Below are 19,417 nucleotides of genomic sequence, written 5' to 3'. Positions count from 1 at the left end.
CTATAACCTATAGGGTAATAGATTAACCTCCAGAATATAGAAAGAGCTCTTCTAAATCAGAAAGACAAAAAATTTAATAGAAAATGGGCAAACAACATGAATAGGTAATTCACAAAAATTATAAACACGGGACTAATAAACATACAAAAAGCTGGTCAACTTTAGTAGTTATCAGGGAAATGCAAATGAAAATAAGTATTAATTTTTTGCCATCAGAGTGGCAAAATTAAAGACAGATAATCTCCATTGTTGGCAAAAATAGAGCAGAATGAGAAAATATTAGAAAAATTTAAAATATGAGGAAAAGTAACACATTCCTGTTATGAATGTAAATGGTAGAACTTCCCCTGGAGAGCCATTTGGCAGTTCCAACAATATGTTAAGTACAGTCATCCCTCTGGTATCCACAGAGGATAGGGTTGCGGCCCACCCCACTCCTTGGGGATGCTCAAGTCCCTTGTAAAAAATAGCGTAGTATTTGCATATAATCTACACCCATCCTACCATACACTTTAAATCATTTGTAGGTTACTTACAGTATCTAATACAGTGTAAATGCTTTGTAAATAGCTGCCAAGGCGCAGCAATTCAAATTTTGTTTTTTCGAACTTCCTAAGATCTTTTTTCTCCTGTTTTGGAGCTGTGGTTAGTTGAATGTGCAAATGCAGAACCTACAGATGTGGAACTCCCAGATACAGAGGGCTGACTGTATACATAATCTTGACTCAAAAATTTCAGAACCAGAGATTATTCTAAAAAAATACATGCCTATGTGTTCTAAGACATATTTACAAGGATGTTAATTGCTGCATAGTTTATAATAGTAAAAGGTAGAAACAACCTAGAGGTTAAATTCAGTAAGGTACATCCACAGTATTCCACGCAGCTTTTAAAAAGAATAAGATTTATGTACTGACATGGAAAATACTAAGACATACTATATGTCAAAAGGCAGGTTGCAGTAAATGTACAGTGCAGAATACTTTTTTCAAGGACTTAGTATACATATGCTTACATTAAAATTACAGATAAAGGATTAATAAAGTTCAATAAATTATTGATAATAGTTACTTCTATGGAAGAGAGGTAAAGATCCATCACACAGTCTATCTAGAAACTTTTATGGTGAGAACACATTCAGGTTTTACTTGAATACTTAGTTAAAATAAGAGATAAGCTAAACAAAAATAAAATACTAAGATTACATTATCTTTGGGTAGATGGAGTATGGACTATTTTTCTTTAGTTCATCATTGCCCAAATTTCTAACAAACATATTAGCTATATAATAGAAATAACTAAATGAATGAATACAATAAAAACATTCAAAACTATGTCCCAAATAAGCAGACACAATAAGCTGACACTGGTGTTATTAATATTAATAACCAAGCAACACCTCCCAAAATAGAGGAAGCACGTATTTCTAAATTTTTCATTTCCTCAACTCTATGACTCTGGAAACATACCAGCGGGAGGATTCTGTAAAAGCTGTTTGATCTGTGCAGGAGAAAGTTCTGTTCTAGTCATAGAAAGGGTTACACAAAGTTGCTGCAACTGTGTTCTTATATTGGTTTGTTCAAAATGGGCATATAGTGTTGTAGCTGGAACTCTTCTTGAAGTACCATTTGGAGAACGCTCAACAACATAAATGACAACTTCTGTCCTGGGGGAAAGATAACCAAGTTATAAAATATGGAGCATATAACAGCCACAAATATCAATGCAGCATGTGATTTTAGAAGGGTGCTAGCTGAATTCAGAAGCACCCTTCTAAATTAAAGGGTGCTAAATAAAGTTAAAATGAGGTAAGCAAGTAAGATATTATCTATAAAAGGTATGCTTAGCTGCAAAGTCCTATGTAAATGTTATTTTTTTTCCCCCAGAATTGAGAAGTACTTTGGAGATTCTGTTGAAGTTTATGGGTTGCTTCATTGCAATTTAGTCCAAAAAGTAAAATCTGATTTCAGTTATTATATCTCACTGATAACAATAATTCTAACCCAAGATATCCTAAAGCAAATGTCTTGACACTAAGCATGATAATTATACATAGGACAAGGGAAGTTAATCACATTTATCCATGAGTGAACATGTACAGTAATCAGTTAAAACATTCCAATGTCTTTGTGGCCCCTAATTTGCACACAGCCATAATTAAGTTTCCTCCTGTTTCTGAATGAGAAATCTAAGAAATTATTAGCATCTGATAAGAAACCCAAGATTAAGAAAAAAGCTTTTAAACAAATGCTTCTATAAATACTGAAGAATCACTAGCTGAGAAATATTCTGCTTTGAGATTTAATTTGTGCTTTAGCAACAAAAACACTGTTGATCACTCTCTTTGGACCAGGCACACAGAAATATACAGTATATTTAATGTATACTTACTGATCATCTGGCAATGTTTTAATACCCTCTACATTTACCGTAAGGGTCTGGTTTCCTCCCAAAACTTTATGCAATGATTCTACCAACTGCTGTTGCTGGCTTCGAATATCTGTTTCTTTTTTGTTGAAAACTAAAACCACTAGCCCATCTTCATCTTTATTATTGGGCATACAACTATAACCTACTGCCTGTGGAATGACAAAACAAACAATATCAAAAACATGTACAGATCTCAAATCACGTGTTTAATATTAACAGCTTAACATCTGCTAAAACAGGGAAAACAGCTTAATGTCTGGTAATGAAGGGAATATGTAATGATTCTTTCCACAACTCTGTGCCCTAGAAGGTCACACAATTATAAAGAGAAACTTTCTAACCCAAGAATAACATAAACGTAGAGAGTGAAATTAAAATTTCCTCTTCCACAGAGTAACTAAATAGCTTTCTCCTCTGAAAAACTTTGATATCCATCATTGTTGGGTGTTTCCGAACACTGTGGAAACAACTCTGCATGTCATAAAAATGACTGCAAAAGTCATCGACCAAAATGTAATTTACTTTATTATATATCTGACTCATGGAATCTTAAGTGAAGTTTATATAAAGATATATAAAGAAATGTTTACCAAATAAATACTTTTAAAGTACCATAATAACACTGTCAACTTATAAATGCTATAAACAACGTCTACATTATTTTATGGTTTCATGTAATATAAAACTTTATGAAACAGGTTAGTTTTTTACATATATTAAATGACAAACTATACCTTCCTGAAGAATTACTCTTTTAGACAGAAGCCTTTTTTCTCTTTTGTCACCACTTATAATGCAATTTTTAAAAAAGAATTTAAATTCACTCTGTATTAGTTCATTATGCATTTTACCATATGTATGTTAATATATCAATTAAAAAAAGAAAAAAATTAAATTGTCATATTCAACCTATGTCTACTATATACCTCTTAGTCACTACACAAAAGTATTAAAATTTCAACTATATACACTCAAAAGATATACTTTCTTTTTGTAGAGTGATGAGACAAAGAGGTTCCCTAACAAGATAGGTTGGTCACTTTCTGTTGTTTAACCATGTTCAAGGGTCTGATCCTCAGCCTTGCAACTCCAAACACCAGCCTATGTACACATTGATTAGGTTTAAGAGACTGCCATAGGCCAACAAAACTTAAAAGAGGCTGACATATAAACTGGATTGAAATACGTTAATTTTTTATGAAAAATACATCACCAAGTTGACCTAAATCTCACTGGCTGATAAGTAGAATCTCTGCGAAGTTAAATTCAAATGAGAAAGTTGTTTGGTAGGCATGGAATCAGAGCAAAGAAAACATACTACGTTGTTGGAGTACTGGCTTTGGCAGTCAGCTATAATGACAACAGTATACATGCCAAGCAGAAGAGTTACTCCGATCTGCTGGTTAGGGTGTACTTTCCAGGACAATGTTAGATGAAAACCACTAAATTCTAGTTTTGGGTCTCCCCTTTATAGGTGCCAAGAAGACCATTTCCCCTCTGTTAACATTTTTTCCTGCTATAAATTGCACTCTAGTCACACCTTCCTTCAGTCATATTCTAGTCATCTCAATCACACATATGTAAGAAATCACTTCAATTTTATAGTTTCTGTACTTTTAAAACGAAAGTGTTATTGTACCATGTTTAAGGAGTACTAAAAAACCAAGCAATTGTTTTCGTAGTATTATTTTAATCCAAATATCACATTTTCTCATACACTCTTCAAGTGAAGATCAAAAGCAGTATTAATACCTTAAAACGGCAAAATGGGTTTTCTTGTGTGAATTCCACTGGTGGAATGTTACTGTTGAAATATCCTTTTCCTGTTCCCCAAAAGGCCTGTAGTTGATTCCATTTTGCCAAAATAGCATCTCTCTCATCTCCCAGCAGTGTTGGAGCAGAAAGAGCACTTGCAGTATTTATCAGCTGGTTGGATTGGGCAGGAGCTTGTGTAGGCTGGCTGAAGAGACCACCTAATGCTAAAAATGTACCCCAAAATTAGTTTTTTAAAAAAAGAATCAATCAATTCAGGTCCTAGATATGGTAAGAATAATATCCCCCGCCCCAAGAGATCCACATACTAATCCCCAGAACCTGTAAATATGTTACCTTGCACAGCAAAAGGGACTTTGCAGATGTGATTAAATTAACTAAACTGAGATTATCCTGGATTATCAGAGTGGGTTCAACATAATATAAGGGCTCTTTAAAAGGGAAGAGGGAGGTCAGAGTCAAAGTGAGATTTGAAGATGCTGTGCTGCTGGCTTTGAAGATGGAGGAAGAAGCTATAAGCTAAGAAATGGAGACTCCAGAATGTGGACGAGGCAAGGGGATGGATTCTCCCCAGAGCCCCCAGAAGTAACGCAGTCCTATCAACACCTTGATCTTAGCTCAGTGAAATTTAGTTCTGGATTTCTGATCTCCAGAACTGTAAGGTAATTATGTTTTAAGTCACTAAGTTTGTGACGCTTTGTTATGGCAATAATAGGAAAGTAATATGCCAGAACAATCCTTATAATGTTAAACTTGCATTTCTGATATCATCTTAATACAATTAATTCCATTAAACACAATTTAGATCCATGATATTAATATTAGACCCACACCGAAAAAAGGGTAAAGTCTGTGAAGTTGCAGAATTGTTTTTTTAAACAACCTTTACTACTGTTATATTTGTATAATATATACAAATTGGAGGATACAAAATAAGCCAAAAGAATCATTATATCAATGTTATATCAATATCAGCTTAATAAACAATTTCCTTCTCTTAGTGCAAAGAAATATATAGTAAAAAAAACAACAAATGGGCAAATCCTAAGCTAAAGCTTTAGCTGGCTGTGTAACTTTGGACAAGTTACTTACTCTGTGGTAAAATTTCTCCAATAGAAAGAAGGGCTGAGTTGTTAGATCAGATCAGTATTTCCAAAGTGCTAGATAAGCAAATAACCTTGGTACATGAAATTATTTTGTCAAGCAACAGCTGAGTCACCAGATGGACTAAATCATATGACGAAAACTTCTCTTTTAATTATCTGATTATATATATTTTTAAAGTCTCAGTTTGGTGCTAGTATGCCTTTAATGCCTCGTGTCATCACTTATCTCACTTTTTAACAAAGGGGAGAACAAATCTAAAACTAGGAGTTTAAAGCAAAGGTATCTAGCTAGAATTTATTAACACTATTATATTTTCTGTGGCCTTAAGTTCAATTATTGTTTCTTTATAAAGAAACAGGGCTTCCCTGGTGGCGCAGTGGTTGAGAATCTGCCTGCTAATGCAGGGGACACGGGTTCGAGCCCTGGTCTGGGAAGATCCCACATGCCACGGAGCAACTGGGCCCGTGAGCCACAACTACTGAGCCTGCGCGTCTGGAGCCTGTGCCCCGCAACGGGAGGGGCCGCGATAGTGAAAGGCCCGCGCACCGCGATGAAGAGCGGTCCCCGCACCGCGATGAAGAGTGGCCCCCACTTGCCGCAACTAGAGAAAGCCCTCGCACGAACCGAAGACCCAGCACAGCCAAAAATAAATAAATAAATAAAAATAAAAGTAGCTATAAAAAAAAAAATTAAAAAAAAAAAAAGAAACAATAGCTATAGCAAGTGATAATGGTTTTCCATTTATAGCAGTAGTTTGGATTTTCCTTTCAAAATAAACATATTTAATGTTTAAAAGTAAATTGATTTAAAGAAAATTCTCTAATAATAATACAAATGGTATGTAGATAAAAGAAAAATCATGAATACCAAAATGACCTGAATTTTAGGACCACTATATTAGATGATATTTAAGTTTTCTTTCAGCTTTAAAGATTGCAAGTACCACAAGGCCAATGGGGCTTCTACAGGGCTAGAGAGGGGCTGCTGTTACCCTCAACGTGAGAATTATTAATTCCCAAATGGGCATTTATGAAAATGGTAAAGAAGTGGATTAGAAGCCAGAAGACTTGAATCCTGATTTGCTATATGCTCACTTTGGAGCTTCCAACAAGAAATTCCTAGGTTTTATCTTCCTCAACTTTTAAATAAGATTAACAAACTATCATCTATACTAATTTACACTTCACACTAGATTCCAACCACACTAGTCTACTCAGAGCTCACTAGCTGGAAGGCATTTGAGAAACACAAATAACAAAATGCAACAGATGCTTTTAAAGCCTTAGCATATTAGATTTCTCACACCTTTCTACCTTCTCAGGCCCTCAAGCTGTTGATTATTCATTCCTTCAATCCTCAAAGAAAATCTTCAACTTTCACTGAATACACATCCTTCTTGAAAAACTCTTCTCTTTTAGATTTCCTGACGATACAGTCTCTCCTGGTTTTATATATCATACATATATACATACATGCATATTTTCATTCATTCATTCACCATGCATTCATTCAACAAATATTTACTGAGTACCCCCTAAGTGTCAGACATAGAGGCAAACACTAAGGATATCATGGTAAACAAGACTGGTTCTTTAAACAAACTGAGCATATCAAACAAATATTAACAGTTGTGATAAGTGCCTCGAAGTAGAGGCTCTGAGAGTCCTAAATGAGGAAGCTAATCAAGCTTGGGGCAGGAGGGTTAAGAGAAGGCTGTCCCATAAGAACTTCAGCTAAGGTCTAAAGGAAGTAGTCAGCCAGGCCATGGGGTAGTGTCAAAGAAGAACAGCATGTGCAAAATCTCTGTGTCAAAGAGGAGGGGAAGATAAGCTGGCAAAAGGAATATGGAGTACTAAACAATAGGGTAAGAGAAAAAAAAGACCAGACTATCACTGAAGTTGAGGGCTCACATTGGCCAAAAATGTGACAATTTGAGCATCAAAAAGAATAATGAATGCCTCCAACTCAAACACATTCAATTTATTAAATCTCATGCATTCAAAATGATAATTTTTAAAAGTAAAAATTAAAAATTCAGAAAAATCTCAACACCTTGCACACCATTGGAAATAATCAGGCCACCAACAACTTCTTACAAAAACTGTCAGTTAAAAAGAAAGAATTTATCTTGCCTTTCCTATACAGATTCCATTTCAGGGTGACCAAGCAGTCTTGGGGGGATGCAGAAAAACTCCTTTTACAGAAGACTTTCAGTGCGGAAGAGAAGGCAGAATTAGAAAATCACTAACTCCTAATATTGCAACTCCTAATAAAATAACTGATTGAGGCAATGACCATCAATGAATGAAACCATTAGGTTAAAGACTGATGGGGAACTTTACAAGACAGACTGGCTCTCACCACCCGAACCCAATGATCAATCTTAGCATCTCTAAAAGAGATGGCCTCATAATACGATACAATAGGAAGCACACAGCACCACCCGCAAAGTATTCATGCCAAAAAGTCAAACTTAAATCTAATAAAGTACCTAAAGCTAACTTCATTTACCAGAAATATGGGGCATAAAGTCAAATGATTCTACAAGGAAACAAACAAATCTAGGTTGGGGGATATTTCACAGGACAACTGGTCCAGTTTCTGTAACAATTCATGAGTGGGGTAAAAAAAAAACCCAAACAGGGAATCCTCTATACTAAAAAGAAGCTTAAGAGACATAATGTGTGGACCTTGTTTAGATCATGATTCAAATAAACCAACTGAAGAAAACTTTACTGAGACATATGGGGAAATCTGATTAAGGATGATACCAAGGAATTAGTCATTGTGAGTTGGAATGACTCCATGTTTTTAAAGAGAGAAGCATAGTAAAGCAGTAAAGTAAGGGTGAAATGACATGTTTGGGATTTGCTTTAAAGTACTGACACTTCAGCAATTCAAAAAAAAAGGAGGGGGGGGAGGAAGGAGGATATAGATAAAACAAATGTGGCAAGTTCTGACTTTTGTTGAATCTATTTGGTAGAACGTGGGGTCATTTTACTATTTTTGTGTTAGAATTTTTCACAATTAAAGAACAGTAGATGTTCATTGGATTTGAGATAATTAATGACCATAACTATTTGACTGGGTAAAGAAAGTAGAAAACAGATTAGTGTGGGCTAAGAGGTAACAGAAGACAGCAGCAGGGGATCCCATTCTTCTATATCTATTTCAAGTAGTTTATGAAGGGGAGAAGAGAGTGACAGCAAGAGATAACTGAAGTGAGATGTGAAATTAAAGTAGTTTTATTTTTTTGTTTCTGTTTTAAGAAAAAAGAAACTTCAGACGTTTAAATGTGAATGAGAATAATCCTGGGCTAGAGAAGCTGAAGACTTTGTTTTTGGTGGGGGATGAGAGGTGGAATGGGGTGGGGGTCTGCTGGGAAAAATAATCAACAGCACAAGGAGCCCCAGAAGGTGGGAGGATATGAGATCCAGAGCACAGGCGAAAAGAGAAGAGGATGGGTTACAGGGGTAGGTAGATAAATAAGATTCGGTAGTGGGCAACTGAAGGAATTACAATGAGACATTCCGTTTTCTCTTTGAAGCAGAGGTCAAGGCCATCTACTAAAAGTGAGAACAGAGAACTTTGAGATTTGAAGAGAATAAAGGTTTAAAATAACTTACAGAAAGTGGGAGAAAAATTTGAAAATAGAAACTTCACAGGATTACCAGGCAATGTTGAGGCCCCAACTTGGGTTGGTGATTAAGAATTTAGAGATTCAATCTTCTGTACTGTATGATTTTCTCAAGCAGTATCTAGACAGACAGTTGGGCTTACACAGGCTTGGGGTTGTTTTTTCCAGCGGACATGATACAAGGATAAGGAAGTTTAGCATACTGGCAAGAGTGACTGAAATGGAAGGACAAGGGCTCTAAGCTAATTAGAAAGGACAGTGAGACAGGAAGGAGCTGACGGAAGAGCAGAAAGTGTCAGTGCTCTAAGATCCTAATGAGGTCTAAGAACAGCTATGTTGGAAGTGGTTGAAAAGGCAGGCTAAAAGAGCAATAGGTTGTGGGATGTTTGATTATGGATTATTATTGATGATTGGAATTAGATTATTGATTGATTATGGAATTAGAACAGTTTCAGATGTTGCCAAAGTCCAAGGTAAGAATTGTGGCTAAAGTGAAATGGAAAAGGTCTTTGGAATAAAAGGTAGATGGTATGGCTGTCTGAGTACATAGCCACGTGAATGCTAAAATAACCCAGATTGAGAGCACAAGTTGGAAAGAAAAGTGGGACTCAGAGCCAGCTGCCAAAGTGTCCAATGCCCAGGAAATCAGCAGATAACAGAGATCAGACACATCAGAGGTGGTGTGACCAGACAGCAAGCACCTCATGCAAGCCAGAGTTTTTAAAAATGAGGCAAAAACTCCACAATCTTTGCAGATTAAACTCAAACTCCTTCCACAGCAGGTCCCAAACTCATCACGCCATGCCGTGCATTCGTGCCTTTGTCACTGTTATTCCCTCTGCCTGGAATACCCTTCTCTGATTTTATCCAACTGGCTAATTCCCTTAAGATTCAACTCTTCCTCTACATTCCAAAGCACCTTGTATGGGTCTATGTTAGTGCTTTCACACATATATATTTTTTATAATTGAATGTTTATTATTCTATCTAATTGGATGTTTGTTGTTCTATCTCCTTATAGACTATGAGCAACCTTATATACCCAGTACATATACCTTATATACACAGTGCCTGACATAAAACATACACTCAGCAGAATGAGCCCTTTTCATTCTGAAAATGAACAGCACCAGATTCAAATTCCCATTTTTCCTAACAAGAGTAAGCACAACTATAACTTATAGTTGAAGAGACTTTATGGCAAGAAACAAAGAAAAAACTTCTTTTCCTTTCTTTTCCTTAACTACTTGGATTTCCATCAAACTTTGTATTGTTGCAGGAGGACAGTAAGAAAGATATAATTGTAACACTAGAAAGAATAATTCTATTATCTTCATCCTATTGGTTAGATAATTCTTGAAATTCATTTTTAATACGTTACTAATCTTCAATGACTGAGTAGGATGAATTTCAGCCAATCAATCAACTTACCTAAGAAAAATGAAACAAAAGTGATTTTAAGAGGTAGCAAACTATGGAAAAGCAAAAGGAGCATTACAAAGGAAGTCAAGGAACTTGAATTTATGTTCCTATACTACATCTTGGAAGATATATGGAAAAGTCACAATTTTCTCAGTTACCTCTCTTCACCTATAAAATGGAGGTAACAAGAGTTCTATTTCATAGAGTTCTTGTGATCATTAAATAAACTAATCCATACAAGATAACCCTGCAACATACTGCCACACCAGCTAGTAAGGAAGCTATCAAAGACTAATTCTACACTTGTCTGAAAGGACCTGGGAACCAACCTGAAGAGGCTTACACTGGCCAAAGATGGAACAATTTAAACATCAATATGGAAAACTGCAATGGACTGAAAAATATCAAATAATTTAAATACTTGAGTTCCTGACATAAAAAAAAAAATTGGTTACCTTTGGAGAATGATAGGGAACCAACTCTTTATTTTGAAAGCTAAGAATAAAGGGAAAGAATCAACCAAATAGTGGATGAGGTAGTTTCTCTTTATAGAAGTATTTCAACAAATAAATGACAAAGGAATCAGATGGTTGGAATAATACCATTTTACAACCCCTAATGAATTAATGGATCTAGGTAATGATCACCAATGGCTGCTGCTAACATCACAAAAAATAGAATCAGACATTATATGCCTCTTGATAAAAATACAACACTACTTATAAAGTAGTCTTGCAAACAAACAAAAAAACTGAACTATCAACATAAATAAGCCCCTAGATCCAACCTAATTTACAAGAAATACAGAGGACAAGGGATATGCTAAGTGTACAAAGGAATATGCTAACTATACAATAGGAATGCAATCAGTAAAGTTCTGACTGACAACCTCTACAGGACAAATGATCTGATTTCTTCAACAAATTGAAAAATAAATAAAAAAGAAAGAGCTAAAAGGGGAACTTACAGAGATTTAAGACAAATGAAACTAAACAATACAAGACAAAACCATAAAGAAAAGTAAGGAAGTGATCAACACAAAAGGCAAAACTATATTCCCTCTGATGGCGAAGTGACTAGGAGGGAAACGTGGAGGGCTTCTGAAGTGGCTGGCCAGGGTCCACCTCCTGACATGGGCAGTGGTTACAATGGCGTAATTCATGAAGCTGTAATTTTGTGCCGCTTTCTATATGTTATTTTTATCAACAACAACAAAAATTTTAAAGGAGTGATACTAAACACAGAGGCCTTATAGTCAGAATCATGCCAATGTGTCTTTTCCCCAGGTGCTATCATCATATAAAAACACAAGAAGTAGCTTTTAGAATATTTTATAATTCCTCCAAAAAAAAAAAAAAAAGATATCCACTAAAGTGTTTTGAACAGTGCACTCAACAATGTTGCCTACATTGTTACGGCTTTATATCTGAAAATGAAAACCTCTTATACTTACTAGTCTGTTGCTGCTGCTGCTGCTGTGTATGAAATCCTCCAAATCCAAGTCCAGTTCCCAAACCAGTACCTAAACCAGTACTAGTTCCAGCTGTTGTACCAAAGCCAGTGCCAAATCCAAAACCTTTGTTCTGAGCACCACCGAAGAGTCCTTTGAATGAAAAATTTTAATTGTTTAAGGTAAAAAAACAAGCTGACTTGTAGCTCATTTGCTTCTACAAATGATATAAGATGTCCTCTTGGGCTTCCCTTGTGGCGCAGTGGTTAAGAATCCACCTGCCAATGCAGGGGACACGGGTTTGAGCCTTGGTCCGGGAAGATCCCACGTGCCGTGGAGCAACTAAGCCCGTGCACCACAACTACTGAGCCTGCACTCTAGAGCCCGCGAGCCACGACTACTGAGCCCACATGCTACAACTACTGAAGCCCACGCACCTAGAGCCTGTGCTCTGCAACAAGAGAAGCTACCACAATGAGAAGCCCGCACACGGCAACGAAGAGTAGCCCCAGCTCGCCACAACTAGAGAAAGCCTGCACGCAGCAACGAGGACCCAACACAGTCAAAAAAAATAAAATAAAAATTAAAAAAAAAAAGGTGTCCTCTCACCAGTAGTGCCCGTGTTAGCTGGAGCAGAAAAGCTGAACGCAGAACCTGCTGTTGTAGACGGCGTCCCAAATCCACTAAACCCACCTAATTAAAAAAGGATAAATAAAATAGCAAGGAAGAATCTTTTGTATACATATGAGGTAATTTCCTTTTCAAATTACATGATAAGCAATTGCTCCATATAAAGACGAAATATATTGGTCTAACTTTTCCTTTCTCTACTTCAACATCAATTTTTAAAAAACTATACTACTAATCAAGAAGTCAGTATGTTGCAAGAAATGAGCTACTAAGTATTTAAAGTAGAAATACCACAATGCAATACATACCTTTCAACTAAAGAGGTGATTAAGCTACAGCTGAGTAAACATGTTAATAAGCCTATTGCCATAGTGTTAAGGCTAAAATGACTGTGTACTTTTATAGCAGGGGTTGCAAATTCAAATGCCTACAAGATACAGGCTGATAACATTCATGAATGAAATAGACTAGGTGTTTACTGACTGCCAGAATGGATCAGTGTGAACAGTTTTTTTTAAATGGCAGCAGTTCCTAAATTCCAGCAAATTACTGCTGCAGGAGAATGGTAGTTTAGTAGTGTTGAATATTCCCATTTCTCCCGAGAAATAGAAAATCTAGATTTTCTGTGTGAAATTTACACAATTTTAAACCTGAAGTCAATTGATTTTTTTGTAACTAATTCAAATATTTTTACAACAGTGTGACAAACAGATCATACTGGCAGACTGTGCTGCCAGTTTGCAACCCTGGCTTCAGTGAATTAATTTATACTCTACTTTAGCTTATATTTCTACTTAGTCTCCATCAAGACTGAGCAACTTTTCAAATGAAACATACCAATATACTGACTCTTATATTGGTATGTAAACAAGAATGTGTTTCTTGAAGAGATAAGGGGAAAAAAAATCACAAGGCAACAGTGGCCGGCAAGTAGAGCAGAGCTATCACCATGGCGCTCTGCGCCACAACACTGACAGATACACAAATTTCACTTTTAGATAAATCTAGAGATGAAATTAATCTTAACCATATCGAAGCTGACATATGAATGGAATGGAATGCTGGCCAATACACAATGGCTTTTTTCCCCTTACTGTCAGTCTTTACCTGATTACCAATGTGGTGTCAAAAAAGACTTTTAAGACAAATGTTTGAACCATTAGTGCTGAGTTATACTGCAGACTCTCTGGGATTCTAACTTTTAGTCTCATATATTTCTGGCATAAGAGACAGAGATTCATCAATATTGTAACATAAAAGATATAAGAAGGAAAAAAACCCAACCCACTGATAGTCATCATATGACTCTGACTTGGAAAATTACTCAAGAATAGACTACGTGTTGCATGCAGGCACAACCAAATACTCTATTTACTTGTAGGTTCTACTGCAGTACTGCAAACTGTAAACATTTTGATAAAAATCACCTAAAGTACTGAACATTGTTCCTAATCTTTTTTCATTACTTCTAATTTTCACAGAAAAACTAAGATATATTCTGAATTGGCTATACAATAAAAATATTGGTATCTTAACATGCTTCATAATATGAAAATGTTTATTAGTAAAGATGGATCTGCAAGGATATAAAATAAAAAAGTAAACAAGAATTTCAATCAGCCTTTTGAAGTTGATGAACATACATAAACATACATAAAAGTAGTTAAAACAGTTATATTATCACAACTCAAAACTTCACAGTGATAACTCCAAATGAACATGAAATCACGCAAATACCAACAGGTTTATTTATTACTGTTGAATTATGAGCTGGGTGGGTTTGTTCGGAAACACAAACTTCAAAATAATGTTTCTGTTTTACCCAGTGCCAATTTTAAGCAAACAGGGAAAAGTAAACATACCAAACAACAGTGATATGTGATCACTTTAAATATACCTTAGTGATAATGGATTGTTTAATCTTTGGAATTTCAAGTATTCTTCAAAACGTTTTCAAATCAGATTGCCAAGGTCATATTCACACTGCAGTAACAAGTAACTGCACAAAATGCCAGACTTCCCAAATATGTCGTAGGGAATAAATCATGCTTACCAAATGCATATAATTGGCATGGGCATAAGTGGCATATGTAAGAGAATATGAATAATAAATTCATATACGAGCAGCTGAGGAACAAGGCTTTTCTATAGGGTCACTGTATGCAAGGTAGACATAGACCTATTTTAAATTTATATATATATATATATATATACACACACACACACACACACACACACGTTATAGTTTGTGTTTTGCAGAATTTCCAACGAGCTTCAAACAATCCATATAGATACCAGAATCTTCATAATTATCTTTTTGAGTACAAAGACGTCTAGCCTATCTTTTAGAAGTTAATGCTATCTGACAATAAATTAAATTGCTCTCTCTGATCATTTCTCAAAAAATCCAGTAAAGAACTGGGGATTCTTTCTATAAGTGCGTTATCTTATAGAAATGTATCCTAATCTGCGTAGTTGGCCAAAGAAACACATTATTATTATTGTACAGGTTAAAAAACAAGATAGGTTGCTGCTGTTCGTATAAGACTTGTTTCTCTCAGGAAACACAAGGACAATCAAATGAAATTCCAATGAAAGATGCAGGAAAAATGGAAAAAAAATGACTGCAGGAGTCCAAGAATTCCAGGAAAATGGGCCTGATTGTTGAGCTTATACTTCAAAAGAGATATCTAATAATCTGGAAGATATATTCTACTCAAAATAAAAATCCATTCCAAATACTTATCACTTGGAAGGTATATTCTGTTCAATTAAATGCAAATTTAACAAAGGAACTTTATAACTTGCAAGACTTCCCCAAACCAAATCTTTTAAGAGAGTCAAAACTTGCTACAAATGTTTTTGATTCGACATTAGGAAATGAATTTCCTTTCCTTGTTAGACAAGTCGCTGTTCTTTCCCAAACTCTGGAACCACAAAATATTCTTGGACTCCAGCTCCCAACATTCGTTACACAGACGACCCGCATATCTACCTGCACTTGCCAGACTGTTACCAAAATTGAACGGAGTCGCCGAGGTAGTAGAAACACCGAAATTCCCAATATTAAAGTTCACTGCAGGATTAGCAGTTAATCCGAAACCCCCAAAATTAAACCCACTGGCGGTGGAGTTGGCAGTCTCAAGCCCACCAAATCCTGATAGGCGTGTAGGCAAAGAAACAAACAGAATTTTAAAAGGGGGAGGGGGGAAGAAGAAAGAAGAAAAAGAAAACAAAGCAAGGTAAAGATTAGAAGAGTTTGCAGGAGGTTTCAAAGAAGTGAACAAAGACAAACCCGGACTTTGCTCCAAACGAGTTAAGAAAGCCGCGGAGGCGGGGACGGGAAGAAGGAGCCGGAGCGTGTAGTCCCGCAGCAAGAACCGAAGGGGCCAGGGCCGAGGGAGCCGCAGAGCAGCGCCCAAGGCTCCCCAACCCTGTCCTCGCCGAGCCCAGCAGCGGGAACCAAGCGAGCGTTCGCGCCCGTCCCGGACGCTGAGGTGGGGAGGGGTGAGTAGGGTTGGGGAGGGAAGGATGGGTCTCCGGCAAAGGGTGAGAGGAGCCGCCTCCGGTCTCTCCGAGTCCGACTCCCGGGCGGCGGGAAACGAACCCTAGGAGGAGAGGGCCCTGCGGGGACCCACCCGCAGCGCGCGAGCTCTGGGTTGGGCCTCCATTCTCCCCGCGGCCTCCTCAGGAGCCGTCTCTGCCCGCTCTGCTGCCGCCCGCCCTTTTCCGAAGCCCCTAAAGTCTCCGCGCGGGCAGGAGACCCCAGGATCCCCAAGCCGAAGAGTCTCGGCCCGAAGGGCTGGACCAAAGGCCTTCCCTCCTCCCCGGGAGAAGGTCCGGGGGACTCACTCACCCGCGGGGGCCGCGGTGGCTGCAGCTGTACCAGAGGTGCCCGAGGGAGCCCCAAAGTTGAAGGCCATGTCGCGGGAGCAGGGCACCAAGGTGCTGCTCCCGCGGCGCTCGGTGCACTCCGCTCTGCGATCCGCGGGGAAACCACTCCCGGATCTCGGCGTTCCGCCTCTTTTCTGGCCTAGCCTAAGAGGCCGGAACGCCTGAAAAGCGTAGGGGGTGGAGGGTGGAGAGGGAACGCCCCCGGCCGGGCTCGCTTCCGGGGGCCTGTGGCTTCGCGTGGCGTGGAGCGTCACAACCAATGTGAGATGCTGGGAAGCTCGCCGTGGCGTGCCGCCTGAGAGCCCTTAAAAACTGCTTTAGGGAGGCCCCTTGGGAAAGATGTGCAGCAGGCTGAATACAAGTGTCCAATGAAGACAGGGTAGGAAAAGAAAGCTAAATCCTTATTCTCCATAGTGGGGAGACAGTGGATAACACAAAAACTGAAAATTCACGAAGCAGCATGTCACTTAAAGTCATGGGGTAATGGTGGGGAAAAGAAGAAGAAAGAAAGAAAAAAGAAGGCTAAAAGAAGTGCCTCTGAGAATGATGTCCATTTAGGTTTTTGGTTTTTTGTTTTGTTGAATTCTTGGTAGAAACTTTGTAGAATTATTTGCTTCTTAAACCTATGTGCTTCTGTAACTTTAATAAAAATAAAAACAAAGTCATTGTGTCTATCGAAATTAAAATTGTCTTTGGACCTAGCAATGCTGCTTCTAGGAATTTATCTTGTAAATGATTTGGCAAAATTAATAGAATACAAGGTTATAGGTTACAGCATTATTTATAATAACAAATGATTGGGACCAGTGTTTTGCTTAAATAGTTGCATTCATACAAAGGAATACTATTCAGCCAAGTAAAGCTCTTTATGTACTGAAAAGACAGATCTCAAAGGTAAATTATATAAACAATTTAGAACACTGTATATGGTATGCTACAATTTGGATGGGAAAAAAAGAGGGCTAGAATATGTAATTACATATATTTGTATGAAATATTCCTGGAAAGATACATTTTTAAAATGAGTAACATCGGTTGCCTCTGAGAAGATGAATTGGGTGGCAAGAAGATGGGTGGAGGAGGACTTTGCAGTATAAACCCCGTTTAGTTTTTGAAAATGTATATGGGTTACCTACTCATACAATTAAATAATGCTAATAGTGGTCATCGCAGAAGTCCCAGTGAGAACGCTGATATGCGGATGAGGACGGCAGGAATGGAGACTGAGGAGCAGGCGGACTTGACGATTGACGGGGTGTGGAAAGGCGGGCAAAGAGGACTCTAGCAAGAGTCCCTGGTTCCTGGCTTGTACACTGTGATGCCATTGGAATTTGGGAGGGAGACAAGAACAAATGAGTTCCTTTCTTTACTTACTGGATTTGAGGACAACCTGGCTGAGGATATGCAGCTGGCGCTTGGATATGTGGGACTGAGGTGGAACGGAGAGGCCCATGTTTAGGGTGTAATGGAAGTCTGGGAGCCAATGAGGTTGTAAGGGAGAGAGGATCAAGTGAGAAGATGCAGCTGAGCATCAGTAATTAGACCAGAGGAGACAGCGCTCAAGAGAGCCTGCGAGAAAGAAGAAGAACCAGCCGAGCCAAATCCAGAAATTATGGATGGAAGGGGAGAACGATCTCAGATGGAAAAGAATGGATGACTATTTCTTCAGTAGGAAGCCATCCCTGATCACCCTTTCTAAAATTGCACATCCCACTGCTGTCACTGGCTGCTTTAATATTCTTAGCATTACCACCACCTATTTATTGCCCCCCAGCCCCCATTTCATGTTAGCTCCATGAGGGCAGCAAACTTTATTTACTGGCTGTGTCCCTAGTGCTAGCAGAGTGCCCACCCACGTGATAGGCCCTTATTCAGTACTGTGGAATGAACGAATGATTTCCTTGACATGTTTCTCTCCCTTGCCTTTCCCATTTTCATCTCCAAGTCCTATATATTTTATCTTTTAAATATTTCTAAAATATTTCATTTCCACTGCCATCTCCCTGATTCAAATTACCATAATCTCTTGCCTAGACCAGGGATCAGCAGACAGCCCATGAGCCAAATGTAGGCTGCTGCCTATTTTGTACACAGTTTCCTTGGAACACAGACATATGCATTTGCTTACGTGTTGTCTATGACTGCTTTCATGCTACAAGTACAGAGTTGAGTAGTTGTGATAGAGAGGCTTGCAAAGCCGAAACTATTTTCGAAGCGGCCCTTTACAGAAAAAAAAGTTTGCCAGCTCCTACCTAGACTACTGCAGTGCAATGAGCAGGATTCGTTCTAGGTTGCCTGGCAAATGCGCTGGCTGTGGCTGGGGGTTCCCCCTTCTCCTAGGGGAGGGGAAGGGGCCGCACCCAACCTTATGTCCCACGTAACTGGTGTCTTCTTCACCCCAGCAGTGGAGGTTGTAATAACGTTCCATGGGCAGCCCAAGTCCAAACTGCCTCTTGTTCAGTTGCTTGTGTATTCCTCCATTGACAAGACTGCTTTTTTCACCTTCGCCCTATAAAAAGGTGGACGAGAAGGAATATGCCCTCTGCACTGAGACCAAGCAGTGCCCTGGCCCTCAGCTTGCCTCACCATGGGATGACAGGAAGATGGAGGGTCTGTGCCTTCCTTTTTCCATAATTTTTCTTTTTCCCCATTAAAGCCATTACTTGACCTATGCTATGTATGTGGCTTTGTGGAATTCACCCTGCAGGCTAGTGCATGACACCCAGACAAGATCCAGTGGGGACCCTAAAGGAACCACCTAACGCAACAGCCTCCAAACTGACCTCCCTGTATCCACGTTGACTCTCTTCCAATTTATTCACCCTGCAGCTAGAGTGAGTCTTTCTAAACAAACCTGTCGTATCTCCCATTCCACCCCCCCTACACACACACACACTGACCAACAACCCAGTTCACAACACTTCAATGGCTTCCCGTTTGCCTTGAAAAGGACCAAAACCTTTGACATGGCTCAATAAGGCTGCCTTTCTCTCCAGCCTCATCTCCCACTATTCTTCTTCCTTCTCTGAATCCCAGCCAAATATTTTCTCAGTTGCTTGTAACATGTTCCTTCC

General features: G+C 38.4%; 1 protein-coding gene across 1 annotated transcript in view; it reads right to left on the bottom strand.

Annotated features, from left to right (window-relative positions):
* The window catches only part of NUP54 (nucleoporin 54), a 30,421-nt gene extending 13,974 nt beyond the window's left edge, over positions 1-16,447 (bottom strand). The window contains exons 1-6 of the mRNA XM_059922821.1: positions 16,306-16,447; positions 12,429-12,512; positions 11,823-11,972; positions 4,183-4,409; positions 2,392-2,579; positions 1,470-1,666 (exon numbers count right to left, since the gene is read on the bottom strand). Of these exons, the coding sequence (XP_059778804.1) occupies positions 1,470-1,666; positions 2,392-2,579; positions 4,183-4,409; positions 11,823-11,972; positions 12,429-12,512; positions 16,306-16,372 (913 nt within the window). The 5' untranslated portion in view covers positions 16,373-16,447. The remainder of the gene's footprint in view (positions 1-1,469; positions 1,667-2,391; positions 2,580-4,182; positions 4,410-11,822; positions 11,973-12,428; positions 12,513-16,305) is intronic.
* Positions 16,448-19,417: the final 2,970 nt, after the last annotated feature.

This window comes from Balaenoptera ricei, chromosome 5 (genome assembly GCF_028023285.1).
Source record: "Balaenoptera ricei isolate mBalRic1 chromosome 5, mBalRic1.hap2, whole genome shotgun sequence".
NCBI lineage: Eukaryota > Metazoa > Chordata > Mammalia > Artiodactyla > Balaenopteridae > Balaenoptera > Balaenoptera ricei.
Note: the sequence above shows the minus strand (reverse complement) of the source record. Positions and strands in the feature narration are given on the sequence as shown.